General features: G+C 43.0%; 1 protein-coding gene across 5 annotated transcripts in view; it reads right to left on the minus strand.

Moving 5' to 3' along the window:
* RNLS (renalase, FAD dependent amine oxidase) overlaps window positions 1–17,405 on the minus strand; it is an 85,968-nt gene that overhangs the window by 16,933 nt on the left and 51,630 nt on the right. For 4 of the 5 annotated variants that reach the window (XR_009958945.1, XR_009958944.1, XM_062580136.1 and 1 more), the window contains exon 5: window positions 7,923–8,096. The exons of the other annotated variant lie outside the window; for it this stretch is intronic. Coding sequence is in view for 2 of the 4 variants with exons in the window: in XM_062580136.1 (XP_062436120.1) it covers window positions 7,923–8,096 (174 nt within the window). In the remaining 2 variants the exon portion in view is untranslated. The remainder of the gene's footprint in view (window positions 1–7,922; window positions 8,097–17,405) is intronic. 5 annotated transcript variants of the gene reach the window in all.

Here is a 17,405-nt window from a genome sequence, read left to right on the forward strand (position 1 = left end):
TTCAGAGTGTGTTTATTTCAGTGGATGAAGTCATGTCTCACATACTCGGATAGCCAGAAAGGTGGCTGGGTCACAAGGCTTGCTCTCCACTAGATATGTCCAGAGGACATGCTGATGAGCGTTATGTTGAATGCAGAGATTCTGACTTACTTAATGAACAACATTACATTGTAAATGTCATGGGACTGCTCTGCCCCTTTTCTTTGTGTCTTGAGTCCTCTAACACTAACAAAAGTCAACATAAGGGATTCTGGAGTCAACATAAAGGGCAATTATCTTTCACAGAAAGGGAGTGAGCTAGTCTGAAGGCCCCCTTCCCAGCCGCTCTCCTGTTCAAATTCCCTGCCAGGACTTTGCAAAGGCAGAACTATTTGAAAAAACAGGAAATACTTGGGCAGACTACATAAAGGAATGAAGGAGAAAACCACATGATAGAGTAAACTGCCGTATCTCCTAGAAAAAAAGAGGCATTATTAGTTTGCAAGTGCCACGCAATAAGCATGGACTCAGAGGCCTCATCACAACACTGCAAGGTAAGAGCTTTCCTTAGGGAAGCATACTGTTCCGCAAGCAAGCAAAGGCTTGTATTTCTGGATAATTACTGACCTTCCTGTCTGCCCAGCCATTTGCAACTCACTAGCTCTGACAATGAACTGATCCTGTGGCTAGTGGCTAGTGGAGTTCCCCAGGGCTCAGTACTGAGTCTCACCCTGTTCAACTTCTTCATCAATGACCTGGATGAAGGGACAGAGTGACTCCTCAGCAAGTTTGCTGATGATACCAAGCTGGGAGGAGTGGCTGATACACCTGAGGGCTGTGCTGCCATTCAGAGAGACCTAGACAGGCTGGAGAGTCGGGAGGAGAGGAACCTGAGGAGGTTCAACAAGGCAAGTGCAGAGTCCTGCAGCTAGGGAAAAATAACCCCATGAACCAGTACAGGCTGGGGGCTGAGCTGCTGGAAAGCAGCTCTGCAGAGAAGGACCTGGGAGTGCTGGTGGACAACAAGCAATGTGCCCTTGTGGCCAGGAAGGCCAATGGTCTCATGGGGTGCATTAGGAAGAGTGTTGCCAACAGGTCGAGGGAGGTGATCCTGCCCCTCTACTCAGCCCTCGTGAGGTCACATCTCGAGTACTGCGTCCAGTTCTGGGCTCCCCAGTCCAAGAGAGACATGGAGCTACGGGAGAGAGTTCAGCGTAGGGCTACAAAGATGATCAGAGGGCTGGAGCCTCCGCCCTATGAGGAATGGCTGCAAGAGCTGGGCGTCTTTATCCTTGAGAAGAGAAGACTGAGGGTGGATCTTATCAATGTCTGTAAGTGCTTGAAGGGAGGGTGTCAAGAGGATGGGGCTAAACTCTTTTCTATTGTCCCACACGAAAGGACTAGAGGCAATGGGCAAAAACTGAAGCACAGGAAGTTCCGCCTGAATATGAGGAGGAATGTCTTCACTGTGAGAGTGACAGAGCACTGGAACAGGCTGCCCAGGGAGGTTGTGCAGTCTCCTTCTCCGGAGATATTCAAGGCCCGCGTGGATGTAATCCTGTCTAACCTGCTCTATGTAACCTGCTTGAGCAGGGAGTTTGGACTAGACGATCTCCAGAGACCTGGACTCTGGATGGGTAAGGTTCCCTTCCAGCCTTACCAATTCTGTGATTCTGTGGTTCTGTGATCCTGTTGTGATTATAACAATGAGTCTGTTTCAGGTATTTCACTGATAAAATGTGAAACTGGAACAAAAGAAGTTTTCCATCTCTACCTTACTAAATGAGTCAAAGGAAGGATTACCAAGTCTCATAGAAACAAATAAACAAAAAAGTTTGGACTTTCATAATGAAGGCTAGACTCTAACAGTTAAAAATACCTTTGCCTTTAAGTAGATGTTATATAGATGTAGCTATTTTTTGTTTAACAGTGTTTAACAAAGAGCCTGTTAGCAGAAGGTTGAAATTATTTTCAATGGATTAGTACAGTTCAGTGCTCTTTACTAAATGGTTACCATCTGAGATGGGAACTAGGGTTGGATAAACCTGTATTTACTGTGGACACATCAAAGTAAGGTGCAGAAACACCAAAAAAATCATATTTTTGTTTGCCTCCAATTTCTTAGTTGCTTTTGCTTTGCCTACAGAACTGCAACCACCCTCCACTATGCATTCCTGAAAAGCACTACAGCTATAGCTGATGGGCAGTAAAGCAATTTTTCCTCTTAAGATTAATATAATGGAGGGAGGGGTGCATGCAGGCACTTAAATGAATAGACAGGGACAGTGTGTATGGCATACAGAAGGGAAGCAGAACCAGTCAGGCACCAGCTGGAAAAGGTGTCAGCTTTTTAAGAAGGAAAAGAAAATTCTGAAAGATCTCAGCTGCTTCACACATGAGACTGAATGCCCAATACAGATCTTAGTCTGAGTGTTCCTGTGGCCTCTTTCTGACCACTTACATTCTCTTTGCCATCATCATCTTCCTCAGATGAATCAAGATCAATAAAGGATGAAGAATGGAAAAACAAGGCAATGATGTGAGTGAGTGGATCATGGTGTTACAAGATCAGCAACAGTGAATAAGGGACAGTGGGGTGCTGTGCTGTACTTCTCATTGAAATGTTCCAGAGGTCGGTAAGAAGCATGCAGAGAGAAAAAATGCAAAGCGTTTTTATATATGTTAAAACAAATGTAAAGGAACTTTATAATCCAATGTTTTGGCTGCTGTAGTCTGTATGTGAGTAAATTTCACAGTAAGTCCCCCTTGCCCATGTCGTTCAGTGTGTGTGTGTGTGTGTGTGTGTGTGTGTCTGTGTGTGCATGTGTGGTTCTACCTATTATTAGAAGGAATGTGTTTGTGTTTGAAGAAAAGAATATCACTAGGTGAGTTTCTTGCTTCTTCTTTAGCTTTTTATAACATTGTATTTCAGTATATTGTTACAAAACAGGATACAGGCATGCTTTCCAATCCTCCTGTGCTCAGCAGGGACACTCAAAGCCAGAAGTATTTCTCCTTGTTAACACGTACTTCTCTCTCAGCCTAGCACTACTTTTCCTGGAACAAAGTTCAAGCCTGCAAAATGCAAGCTCACCAGGAAAGACAGCACAGTCAAGATGGCCGGTTGGCTGCTTGTATTTCATGAAGCGGGCTTATGTGCAACAAATCATCTTCATTTGATGGCCCCCAGCTTGTTCTACCCTCTGAAGGTATGCAATTTGTTTTTCAAGAAAAAAAATCACACATAAAGAGATCACTCCTGTGATACGAGGGAAATTTCAGTCAGAAAAATATATGTCAACACTGATGTTTTGATAATCTCTAGGTATTGGTTAACAATAGGCCCAAAATAATATGCTTCCCGTTTGGTTAAATTGCCTTTGAAGACAACAAAGACATTGTATTTAGCTATCTGACAATATGTGGTCTATATAGAACTCAGAGTTAAGATGAAAAAATATTCAAAAATACAATCATTCTTTTGATATATTGTAGGTTGGATTTCACCAAATAATCTCTGGCAAAGTGATTGAGAAACTGAATGGAAATCCATCTTCTGAAGCATCTGTCTGGAGATATTCATTTCCCACAGGAGGGAGTTATAACAAGACATTCTTCGGTGTCAGTGCTGATCATGCACATGACTAACTTCCCTGTTCTCCCTGATCAGTCAGTCACATTCACTGCTCTCAAAGCTGGCACTCTGAACACATACAAGCAGTCAAGTAAGGAGAGGATAGGTGAATTTCCCCCTTGGACTATGTCCTCTGCTTCTGCACAGCTAGATATCAGGTGGCTGTGATGGACAATACCAGTAGGTGCTATTAATCATCAAGTACTATTAAACATAATGATGGTGAGATCATCCTAGATTCAGGAAAATCTCCAGCTGCGCATTGTCAGTAGCAGGGAAAGAATGCCAGAGAAAAAATCACTCTGTATTTGGCTGTCCTTACACTTTTTTTTATATACTCACTATTGGCCCCTGTTGGAGGAGACACATCAGAATAGATGCATCTTTGTTTTGGCCACTCCAGCCATTCTCTTCTTTTATCTTCCCTCTTTTCAGATCACCAGGTTAAATTCTTAGGATAAATGACAAAACTGGGCTTTAACAGTGGAAAGTTTATTAAATCTCCGCAGCTTTTGCTCCAAGCATAAATTGGTAGTATTTCCAGAGGCACCTGAAGCACCATTGATATCCAGGTGGCTTTGGTACAAAGAAAGGCATATATAGAGCTGATTTAAATTGCACTGTTACGCCTTGACAGAGACACAGTGCGATCACCAAAACAGCTATGAACTATGTGAGCAAATAGGGTGGATTCCCAGCAATCCACCTGTTCGCTCAGTGAATGGAAAGAAATCAGCACTTCCAGGTGGAATGCATTACACCCTGAAGAGGATCTTTGAATTTGCTTAGATGAATCATGTCATAAAGTGCTAGTTTCTCCCTACTGATTGTAGAAGGTGTCTTGTGTGTTGAGCTTGGATTGAGATGTTTACACTGGAGACACCTAAAGTGATGTGGAACCTTCTGCATCCAGTTGGTTTCTCTATCTGCACCTGGACCCTGAAATAACTAATGCCATCCCCAGCTGGTAATGAGTCTGTACCAATTCCTATAGGGTTCTTTCCATGCCAGTTCTATTGTCTGTAAACAGAAAGCCTAGTACAATCAGCTACTGCTAACCTGGGCTGGAAATGAAGGACAGGGTATTTAAACATGTGGCAAACAGCACATCTGCCTCACACTTATTCCTTGTTCAACAGGGAATTCAGGACAAATTCTCATATGACTCCCTATGGGCTGACTCAGGATGGTCATTTTGTGTGGCCCAGCATTTCTTAGGAACAGAGCAGATAAAATACTCTTGTGAAAATTGTGAGACCAGGGTGATTTCCTGTTATCATCTGACCTATGACTGCACTGTAATAGCTCGAAACACTAGAACTCAGGCCCCAGAGCTGTTTGAATGAAATATAAGACATTAGCTTTTCAATGGTAGCCACAATGAAGAGGGGCTCATTTGGCTGGATGGCTGGACTCAAAGGGGAGTGATCAATGGTTCTAAGTCCACCTGGCAGTCAGTAATGAGTTGAATATTCAATGGATTGATAGTGGGAAAAATACTGTTCATCAATGGCCTGGAAGATGATACACTGTATACTCTCAGAGAATTTGAGAATGACACTAAACTAGAGGGAGTGCCTAACAAAATACAGTAGTGTTTCAGCCCAGAGGGACTACAAAAACCTTGATGACTGGGCCAACAGGAATCTCATGAGTTTCAGCAAGAAGGAATGTAAACTCCTGCAACTGAGACAGGATAACTCCATGCATCAGTTGAACAGCTGAGCAACAGATCGGTCTGAAAAGATCATTATGGTCGATGCCACCTTGAATATCAGCTAGCAGTACAAAGGTGGCAATCCACATCCTGAGCTACATCATGAGGAGTATATCCAGGAGATCTCCATTACTTATTATCCCCCTCCCCCCCCCCCCCGCGCAACACTTGGCACTCACAGAGCTGCAACTGCAGTGCTGTATCCAATTTTGCCACCTATTCTCCAAGTTCAAGAAAGATGTGGAGAACTGGAGACAAGCAAGCGAAGAGCTAGCAGGCTTGTCAGGATCTGGAGAACACAAATAAAAGGAGAGGTGAAGGTATCTGGGCTTGTTGGATCAGGCCAAGGGGAGGCTGATGGAACAAGGGATCTAAGAGCAGCTTGCAACTAAATTTTAAGGGCAATTATGAAGATGATGAAGTCAATCACCATGAAGTTCAACAAAGGAAAATATAAGGTCCTACACCTGAGAAGGGACAGCCCCATGCAAAAGTGTATGCTGAGGTCAACAGGATAGCAAGCAGCTCTGCAGGCAAGGGTCTGGAGATTGTGGGGGATGAGAAGCACACCATAAATGAGCAGTGTGCCCTTGCGGCAGTGATGCAAACTGACTGCATACTGGGTGGCACTAGACAAAGCATCACCAGTATGTCCAGGGAAGTGATAACCTCAGTACTCCCTATTCAGTACCTGTGAGTCTACAACTAGATGCTATATTCAGTTTGAGACTATCCAGTACAACACAGACATTGACACACTGTACAGAGAGGCCACTGAGATGACGGGAGCTGGAGCACAGGGCACACAGGGAGAAGCTGCAGGAGCTGGGCTCGTTCAGCTGGGAGAAAAGAAGGTGAAGGCGGATCCAATTGCATCTTCCACTGCCAAAAACGTTGCAGATATGGCTATACTCTTCTTGAATGTATACAAATAAAAGATGAGAGGCAACAGACAGAGTTTAAACAAGGGAAATTTTGATTAACTATTATGAACCTTTTTTTTACAATGAAGTTGGTCAAACACTGGAAAAGGGAATCAGATTGGTTCTGGAATCTCAATCTTTGGAGATATTCAAACCAGAATAGCATAGGGCCATAAGCAATGTGATCAAACTTCATAGCTGGATCTAACTTCACCTCTATCTCTACCTTGAATGGGGGGTTGGATCAGATCATGTCCCGTGCTCCCTTCCAATACAGATTATTTTATGATTCTAAACAGTAGAGTCAGACAACATAAAAAGAGGCAATGTCCACAAGCCGTGCCTTGGGAAGTCCAAATTAGAGATGAGGAAATATTTCACCTGGATAGGGCTGCAGCCTTGAGAAAAGTCTCCAGAGAGTTAGGCAATCTCCATCCTAGTTTTTTTAAACACTCAGCTTAGACAAACAACCATGGCCCTGACTTAGCAACAGTCCTGCTTTGAGTGAGAGTTGGAGTAGACACCTCCAGAGGTCCCATCTACTAGTACTGCTATGATTCCATGACACTCCTTCATGGCAGCTTATAATATTAAATTGCATATTTATGGTGTAAGAGCAGAAAGGCACATCTGATCTTACGGCTATTTTCTAGCATGATAATGGTGGTTAGATGTTAAGAGTGATGGATAAGTTTTGGAATGCATTGCCCAACAGGTACTAACATAACTTACTATTATTAACAACAGACAGGAAACAATCAATCTTGACTGAACAAGGAAGATTAGAAATAGAAGTATCCTAAACATCTGAACATGCTTCAGCAAAGTGAATGTGGTAATAAATCTGATTATGAAAACACTTCCTTATGCTGTAACAGTGAGTCATTGCGCTTTTTAGGTTGTTGCAAAAATGGGTAGATTGTTACCACCATTTCACAGATGATGTTAACTAGATCACGATCGCAATGTGTGCTGGTAACAGAATTAGGAAGCTTTTTTAGTTTCTAACTAACTTGATTAAACCCAAATGCTAGTAGCAATTCTTGAGATACTCTATGCAAACATTCTTTTTGTATATGAAATATGTTTAATAAATGAAACATACATTTGTTTTACTGCCACCTGCCAGAAACAGATGAGAAGTGTCTGCCTTGTGGGATGCTCTCCAAACTTTGCAAAGCAGCCATACTGTGTGCAGTCATTTCAAGGATTTTCCATGATTATAAAAGCACACTAGCTAAGTCTGAATTAGACTGAACAGTCTTAGTTATATAACTCATTACTACTTCCAAGAATACTTAGAGGAAAGAACAGCAGTTTTAAAGAAATGGATGATGGGAGATAAATTGGCATGTGTATGAATTAAAGTTTAAACAAAGGAACTCAAGCTCTTCCTTGGAATAGCAACATTTTGATGTTTCTAATCCCCCAACACTGGTTTCATAAATGCAATAACATAAACCATGTGCTGGGTGGTAATTTTCTGAGGGCCTTCCTGCTTTCATTGCGTATTTTATTACAAGCTAAATGTGACATTAAATGCTATCCACTGTGGCTTGGAGTTAAATACGTACTCTGTTCAGAATAGCAACACTCAATTAAACAGCATTTTTCATGATCTACACCCTCTATTGTCACTGTGTTTAAGGGAAATAATGGGAGCACTGACCTATATTGCGTTTCTTATTATCGATGGAGATGAAGCGTATGCAGGGATTATCGGTGATGTACTGCGCAGCCCAGGGGACATCAATCCGTGTACCAGCTTCATAAAAAAGTCCCAGAGCATAGCGAGAGGAATAGCTCACAGATTCCAGCTGCTGCTTTTGACTTTCATTAATTACTGTGGAAGAAAAAGAAAAAAAGAGGCAATGCTTTTTCTCTCAGAAAACTAAACATGTGCAGCCTGTGGTTAAGCTGATTAATCTTTCCTGAAAATGACCAGATGATTGCTCAAATTTTAAGATTTTAATAATAAACCTAGTGCTTTCTATTTTTTTTTTCTGGGACATCTCTTCATGAAGTTTTATGGTGCATTTATGAAGAGTATGTCCTTCACACTTGCCCCCTGCCTATCTGTTAGTGGTTTATCTCCTTAGTCTCTGCTAGTTGCCAGTGATTCAAAACTTCCATGACAAGTGACTTTTTCTCAAATTCTTTTCTATACTGTGCTCCATCGGCAAAGAAGATTTTCTTGGTGGGATTAAGAGGTTTGAGTTTACCTCTAACATATAAGGTAAATGATTTTATGACCCAACAAACAAACAAATGACTTAACTTATCAATGGATTGACTATAGAAACTCTTGAATCTCTGGGAAAAAATACTCATACAGGCCTTGCAATTTTTGTGTTGCAATTCAAATGGATGAGAACAGGAGATAAAAAAAAAAAAACAAAAAACTTATGGACCTAGTACTTTTATATTGTACTCTATTCTTGAGTGACAATGAAATACCCAGACTATTAGCAGGCTTGTGATCAAGAACAAGAGGAGAATTTAGGCTAAAGGGCTAAAAGCCATTTTTTTTAACACAATAGCAAGGAGGACAACTAGAGAAACCCTCAGAAATGAGGAGATCATACAAAAGGTTTACAGTGAAGCTCAGTTACTTTCGCTGCAGGTAATTTCAGGTAGTTTAGAAACTTTTAGAGTAACCCTGAATCCATTTCTTTCTGAGATTAACTCTTCTACCTCTAATTACAGTAAGATTTCTTTTTCTCTACTTTATAATCTTCATAAAAAGCTACAGAAAGTATTTTTAGTCTCACTGTGCACTTAAATACTAATTTATTTCATGCAAAATAAAAACAAATCAGTCTGACAATTCGTGGAGTTAGTTACTACATCTCTCCTTGTACCACCAAAGAGAGTAGACTCTTCAGTCCAGTGAAGAGTCACTAAGATGGTCCACTAAAGGTGATCTCCATCCTCACAGATTGGCCAGACTCACCTGGACATGGCCCTGAGCAACTTGTTGTGAGGCTGTGAGCAACTGCTGGGGTTGAACCAGAGACTCCCACCCAGGGGTGCCTCCAGCCTGAGCCTGGCTGTGATTGTGTGATTCCCTGTATCTTGTCTACATCACAGCCTCCTCCCTCTGACTGCAATTAAAATGCATTAAAGAAAAACGCTGACATAACTGACCTTGCTGTCATGAACAACACTGGTCTTCAAAACTGACAACCAGAAAGACTTCATCACACACTACATTATTACACAGTCTCTCTCTGAGAACTGATAATTCCTGCTGTGCCAAGGTAAAATTCTAGGAACCATGGCCATAAATCGAACCTTCTGAATCTGGTGCCATAATGCAAGGACTCCTGATTCATACAGTGCCTGTCAGGGGTAGCAATCCAACAATGCAGGCAGAGAATTTTCCAATCTAATTCACACTTAAAAGCACATTCATACCAGGAAGCCTTTGTAACAACTGCCACTGAATTTGAAAAGCCCATGTACCACTGCTCTGCATAAGGGTACATTCCCATTATTTCTACTGGTAAACTACTCTTGTCAAACAGCATCAAGGCTGCATGGTGAGAGGTCCGTTCAGCATTGTAGAAGGCTTGATGGGGCTCTGGCTGCTGTTTTAACATGCTGTGTCTATTCAGGTAAACAAAACATACCTGAGACTGTTCTCCAGCACCGCAGCCAGTGGCCCATGAGCAAACTCAAAGATGGCTACAACCCAGCTGCAAGTTTGCTGGCATGGACACTGTTGAGTAGTCCTGCACACCAACTTGACCCACACAGAATACTCCCTGCTTCTTAACCTAGCAGAACTGTCATACTCAAGAGGCTCCACATGACTGGGATGGGATATCTTCTTTGGGGACTTGGTGGTGCAGGGGAGCAGGGGGCTTTACCCTCCATGAATGGCTCTGTGCATAGAAAAGCTTAGGCAGGACCACAAAAACATCAAAAAGCTACAAAGTTCTATACACAGTGGACATTAAGTAGGTGACAGCACCTTCCTGAGCCCATCCTGACAGAGAGGAGGGCTGGTATAAGCCCTCTGCTAGCCTGTAGTTGACCATTTCAGACGACCAAGCCTACAGGTGCTGAGGTCAAACTCCTCATCATGACTGGTCCGAGTTGGCATCAGTTTCATGTGGCCTCCCTAAATGTGCTGGGACACAGTTTATGTCCCTGTTCGGTGTCATCTACAATGCTTAACAAATTATCCACAAGGCCTACCATATCTTGTAAGTTTTGGCAAACCACCAGAGAAGGTTCATCAAGGACATTGAGGCCATTCTTCATAGACAGATGGCTTTTAATGGGAGGATGTAGGGTACACAGTCACAATCTCTCACCTAAAAGCACACAGGGCTACTCATAGGCATCTGCCTCATCCCCCATTTTCAAAATGTGTTTTTTTCTGTCTTCCTCTGCAGTTCACACAGATGAGCAATTTCCCTTCTCCAGTCTATGTCCTAACTGAGAAGGTGTAAGGGAGCCCAGCTCTCACTGTTTGCCTCTGGACCGAGACTTTTCCAAGGAGGATCCAATCTTCCTTATGGATCTCCAGAACTGCTCTAAGTATTGAGCCAATGATCCCTTGCCTTCTGTTGTCACCTCCTCTTGGTAAAGATGCCTCCAGGGAAGTTATAGTATAGTATGGTTCCTGTTTGTCATACTGCTAGTCTGTGATCAAGACCTAGGATATGGAGGTTGCTGTTGGTATGCTACTGCCTAGTATGGATGCTGCACTAAGTATTCATACTCTCTGTGGAAAGATGATGACATACAACATGCTCCAGGGAAAAAATGATAGTGGTTATTGCAAGAGCTGCTCACATCTTTCCACCTGACCCTGAGCATGTCCTATCTGAGGAACCAAGCAAGCCCATCTCACTTCAGAACGTCAGATGTGTTGTGGACTTCCCATCTGTGTGTGCTGTCCAACGTCTCCAAGACAACATCTAGCACTTGAGCATTCCCATGTCCTTTCCATTCCTCTTCCCTTCTTGCTCACCTCTGTAGAAACCAACTGCTGACTTGCCAGAGATGGGCTTATTCTTTTGAGGCAGATGGTAAGGATTGAAAGCCACAGTGTGGAGAAAGGCCCTTCCCAGGCATACTTTGCTCCTTCCTCCAGGGCTAAACTGCTTCCTTAAGACCTGGGAGCATGGTGTGTGGTGCAGAGGAGAGCATCTAGGTCCCTCATGGGTGAGTAGGGGCTCTGTGCTACTCCCTCACCACTTTGGTAAACCTCCAGCACAGCCTGGCAGGGCAACCAGGCAGGGCTGTACCTGAGTGCTGACTTTGATCACAGCTTTTCACGTTATGTAAAGATATTACATTTACCCTGGCTCTGGCAGGCTGTGTGCCTGCAACCCTTTCTGGCTGGGTGCTAGAATCCCCCAGCTTTGTGACAGTCTTCTACAGGCTGTGATCTCCTTCCTGCTCCATATTTCCCTGCTTCTACATTGCTCTTTCCAGCTTCTGCAGCCTCCAGGCATGGAATTTTTGCAGTGTAGTACCACTGTTTGGTACAGCCTGTGACAAGGAGGAGAAGGGAGGAGACTGGGCATGGCTATGGGCCTTGCTGGAGGACTGTCCTAGAGCAAAGAATACTGACATGAAAGGGCCTTGTATATCCTGCCCTACTGTGAATGTTCCCTGGCCTGTGCTAACTCCCCAGTCGAACTGCGAATTTAACAGTACAGCGACTTGTGTGCCAGCACTCGGGAACTATCTGGGCAGTGCTCTTCAGTGCCAAGTCCAGTGATCTTAGCAATTTCAGAAGCTGTTGTCCCAATTCCTCCTGGTGGATCACAAGGGCACTAGCAGGAACACAGCAGTTGCTAAACACACACCACACAACAGAGGGGACAGATCTAGTCCAGAAACCTCACCGATCTCACACTTCCCTCTCCCCACCAATACTGCATGATCTTTGGAAAACAAGCTGCCTGGAGCACCACCAATTTAGGGGAGGGATCATATGATACAGTGGCTGCAAGGGCAGGACTGAACTTGATGGCCTGACAGAGCCCTTCTTGTTTTTAGGCACAAAGCAGCTACAAAAGCAATTTAAACAAGAGAAGGGCCAGCAGCGATATCATCAAACTTTTCTATGGTTTTGAATGCATGCTTTCTTTTCAGTGTCTCTTTCAGCCTTTTACTGCTGGTCCCAACACACCTCAGCCTCACTGCATCTTCCCCTCTTCTCTACATCTTTCTTCCCTTCCTTTTTTATTTGCTCTTTTCTTTTTCCTATTCTTTATCCTTCTCATTACTTAATACCCTCTCACAGGGAATAACTCACACAAATCTTGCTCCCCAGCTGGCTTAGCATTCAACCTTTCTGTTTGTCCAAGATGTACTTAGATGTCACTTCTTTCAGGTAAAAGCTCTATACAGCTGGGTTTTGAAAAGTCCATTGCCAACAGGTCCCTCTCATAAAGCTATGATAAATAATCACAATGTATTACGCATTCTTGCTGTGCTCTTACAGAATATAAAAGTACTATAAACAAGCTAATAAATATCAAGCTGCAATATCCCATCTAAAGCACTATTATTTGTCCAGGTTAGTTTGGCAACTTATTTCCCTCTGGGGGAAAAACAAATAAACAAAGCCTCTTTCATCCTGAGAAGCAAATTCCCCTGGCAAAGTTCAGTACATAGAAATTTTTACACTGCAGAGATACATTTAAGATAGAAATCAACTCCCTGTCTTGAGGACTGCACAGCCCTGTGGAAACTGAACTGTATTTTGCATTCTGCCTCTGGTCTGCAGCACACGTTGGCTGCTGCAGTTGAACTGAACTGTGGGTATAAACTTGCCTAGGTGTGGTTTATTACTGGGAGCACTTCAGTAGATACAACCTTCACAGTGTAAGCGTTGCCAAAGCTGAGCCATCCACTTGGCTCTAAGTACCTCGTTTAAGACTTGACATCACTTTATGGACCTGTCTTCACAAGCTATAAAGTTTCAAGAGGGGTTAGGGTTGTTGGGGATGCTGAACAGTGGTGCCGTAATCAAAGATAAGTAGCAATTCTATTGACTTCAAGTACATAAGTATATGCTGAGCTCAACAGGGAGATGCTGGAGAAAGAAGATGAAGGAAGGTAATCAAGCTAGCTGAGTAACCTCCCAGCAGAGAGGACATGAGAAAGAGCAGACATTTTCAAGAGTGTGGGCACCAACTTGAAGTCACAGAACTCTTGAGTTAACAGATTAAAGGGCTGCATACAGCTAGGGTGGCATGTTCACAGCAAAGAGCGAAGGACAGCTTTCAAAAGAACTCCCTTTTCATTGCCTTTGGGAGATGGAACAATTTACAGACTAAGGACAATAGATTATACTGCCAAGAATCTGCAGGTATTTTGGTCAGAGTGGTGTGTTGCTCACTAGTCCCAGAAAAAAGCGAAACACAAGCACTGAGCAATTTCTCCAGACTCATTCCTGCTCTGTACTTGGGATTTCAGGATTGAACATGACAAGCAGTCTGACACTGAACCAGGGAGCTTACTCCCAAATATAAACCATAGCTTGAAGAGAGTCTGTTCCAAGACAGGAGAGGGAATCAAAGGGGGTAACCCTGTGATACTAACCATTCTCTTTCTACCCCACACATTAGAAATTGATACACCTTCTCAAGCAGGTGACATCTCACACTTCCACAAGTGAATTTCCCATTTCCATTCACAGGCATGCCCAGTATTATTTTGTATCCTATACATTCTGTGGAATTGTGTCTAAATGTGGATTAGAATTACCAGCCAGGCTCAGGCTGGAGGCACTCCAGATGGGGATCTCTGGTCCAAATCCAGCTTACAGCAGGGCCAACAGAGCAGCTACAGCAGGTTGCTCAGACATATGTAGGCACTCGCTGACAATGGAGATCCTTCAGTGCTTGGGGACCTATCCCAGGGCAGTACTACTTGCATGGAGAAGGATGGTTTGCTTAGCGCCAGCCAAGGTTTTCCGTGTTGCAGTTTGTGATGGTGCCTCTGGCGCTTTCACTCGTCTCTGTAACCTCTTTGGGCAGTGGATGATTCAGTTGGATTCCTCTTCACCTTCTCATCTCCAGGCTGAACCAGCCCAGCTCCTCCAGCTTCTTCTCAAATGCCCTGGTCTTCAGCCCCACCATTGCTGTGGCCCTGAATCGGACTTGATCCAGTTTGTCAACGTTTCTCTTACAGTGGGAATCCCAAATTGTACACAGGATGCAGACGTAGCCTCATCTGTGCTAAGCAGAGGGCATAACCCTTTCTCTAGGCTTGCTGGCTGTGCTCAGGCTACCCAGCCCCACAGGGTCTGGCCCTCCTTGCTACGAGGACGCACTGCTGACTCCTGGCCAACGTATAAATAGCATGAGGACCCCCCAGCACTTATCTGCAGAGCTGCTCCTCGTCAGTCCCAGCCTGTCCTGTACAGGAGGCTGCTCTGTCCCAGGGCAGAGCTTTGTCTCTGCTGAATGTTGTGAGGCTTTGTGCCCTCTTCTCCAGCATGCTGGAGTAACTCTGAATGTCAGCCCTGCCGGACCATGTATCAGCTGTCCTCCAAATGTGTGTAATTATTGTGAAAAAGGTTTTCATTGATTTACTTCCATTTCTTTATGACTTTTATCCCAAATGTTCAGGTTTATATCTCAAAAGTAAACAGCATATTAATTCAGGTACCAACACGTTTGCTACGCAATTTGCTTAATTATTGCTTAGGATTTTTAAAATAATGTCTGTGGTCCAATGGACTCTAAAATTGCTGTATATTTACAAGACATAGGAAGTCCTTATGTCTTCAGAAGATAGGCAATAAAGTTATGTCAGGTTTAGAAATCCAACAACAAAAACCTGAACCGTATGCAAAAACAATGCTATGGGTTCTAAGAGTGATCTTTTTCCCTTGTTCCATGCCTTACACATTTTTAGTGGGGAAAGAAGTTGATCTAAGGACAGGAACAGTGCCTTCATTTTGAATCTCCATACTTTCATTGGTTTAAATGAAAACCAGACTGTTGTTTTAATGTTGTGTACAAAACCACAAAATAACTATTAATTTTTCCTATTCCAATAAAAATGGTTAAGATGATTTTAATAACATTTTGGAAAAAAACAGCTTGCAGACCATGGAATTGTCCAGCATACAAGAAACAGCCATAGCATTTTAAAGCAATGCATAAACCCATGAAAATCTTATATATTTTCCATTGAAAAACTTGAGCTGCAGCTGCACTGTGAACACCACTAATGTAAATGTCCTCTGGAGATTTCATCACATCAAAGCATGCAGTATGTATACTTTATTTGCTGTTTCTCTAGACATTGACAGCAGAGTGGATTACTTATCTGTAACACTCAATAAATATAGTAAGAGCCTTTTATCTGTTCCAGTGATTTAATGTCACCTCACTGCCTCACTCATATGTTGTGGGAAGGAGAGGACCTAGAGATCCCATCAGGGCCAACATGAAAGAGGAGAGCCAAGGTTTCAGTTGGCAGGCTGGGAGCATGGGCACCAGGCCATCCCATCCAGGATGGAGCCCAGCCTACCATCTTAGAAGCCAGGGAAGCGAAAAATAAATCTAGCTGCTATGATGGCCAAGAGCTGACTAGGAAAACCAAGGTATAATTCTGGAAGTTTAGTCATTTAAACAGCAGATATGGCTGGTGTCCTTATCTGCAGAAATGAATTGCAGAAGCTAGGTAACAACCGAATCAACCATTACCAGCTCACAGTAGAGCTCAGAGGCTCTGTCGGGGATTAGAGTTTGTAACTGCAATTTTGAGCAAGCAGAGACAGAGAAGAGAAACCATAGGTAGGTTAAGGATTCAGATCATTCCAGTAAGTGAAGCAGAGGTTACTCATAACTTCACATAAATGTTCATGAGCATCACCGAAAGTCACAGCTGCTGGGTACGGGGAGAAACCATGTTCAGAACTGTAGGGAAAAAAGGCTGCCAAAATGTGAGATACACTAAAGAAATTACTCTTCTGGAAAGTTTTGCAAGTCTTAATTCTGTACTTCTAAAAGCCTGTGGATTCTTATCTCCCAATCAAGTCATCATATGATTTCAGAGTTCAGCTGGGATGCTTGTATCCAGTTCTTGCATGCACATAAGGATATGTGGGTAAACCTGGGTAAACAAATTGAGATCCTGCTTTGAAAGACTTCCAGGGATGAGAGGGAAAATCACTCTATTTTTTTGACTGTCCAGTTTTGTTTGGTGACACAGAAGACGTTGCATCCTGACAACTATCAGCCTCAAAGAAGACAACAAACAGCCAGACATAATTTGTGTCACTGCAAGCAGCTATCACTAGATAGGTCCAAAACTGCTTCCTAGGTATTTTAAATCTAGACACATCTAGACATTGCCAACTACTGATACAGTAAGAAAAAAAAACATACAGTACTGCTTTAAGGAATGATAGTGCTTTTAAAGTAGCAAAATATGAGGATGCTGAGCTTTTAGTTCTTTTTAAGAAAAAATCACTGTTTCAAGTTACCGCTTCTTTTACTGGAAACTCTATTTTCTTCAACAAGCCGACAGCTTTAGCTTTCATGGGAATACTATTAGATCCTAGCTTCAACCTCGTCAGAGTATTCTCCCAGTCCAGTGGAATTCCTGATTCATGTAGACCTGTTCTTAGCACTTTTAAAAGACATTCCTAGCAAGCAGCTCTGACACAGATGTGTTTGATGAAACTATTAATTTCTGCTCAGCATAGCAGTCCTGCTGGGGCTGTAGCAAATCATTAAAAACGAAAATATCCCAAAGGACACTGTGATATGTATGAAGAGATGAAACTGCCCCCAATATTCATCCACAAGAATTACAGGAGGGAAAAGGTGTTTCTACAGTTATGTTTTATTCCTCCCTGCTGGAGTTTTAGCAAGCATACCTCTCAGCTGAAGTTTTGCCAGCAACTGTGGCTTATGAAATGTCTTAGTGCTAATTCCCACTTCAAAGTATTTGCAGAGAAAATGTCACCCTCATCCCTTGGAAGGCTTGGTGGGAAACTGAACAGGAATGGATAGAAAGATGTATTTATGCCCTGGGAGGAACCTGGCTATCTTTTGTCACAGACTAGCCATCCCCCAATTTTGGGGACCTCAGCTTCCTCTTTTGGAAATAGAGTCAGCCCTGCCCAACTTGCAGTCCATACCCGCTGCAGAATGGCACAGAG

The sequence above is a fragment of the Rhea pennata genome, chromosome 7 (assembly GCF_028389875.1).
Source record: "Rhea pennata isolate bPtePen1 chromosome 7, bPtePen1.pri, whole genome shotgun sequence".
Lineage (NCBI taxonomy): Eukaryota > Metazoa > Chordata > Aves > Rheiformes > Rheidae > Rhea > Rhea pennata.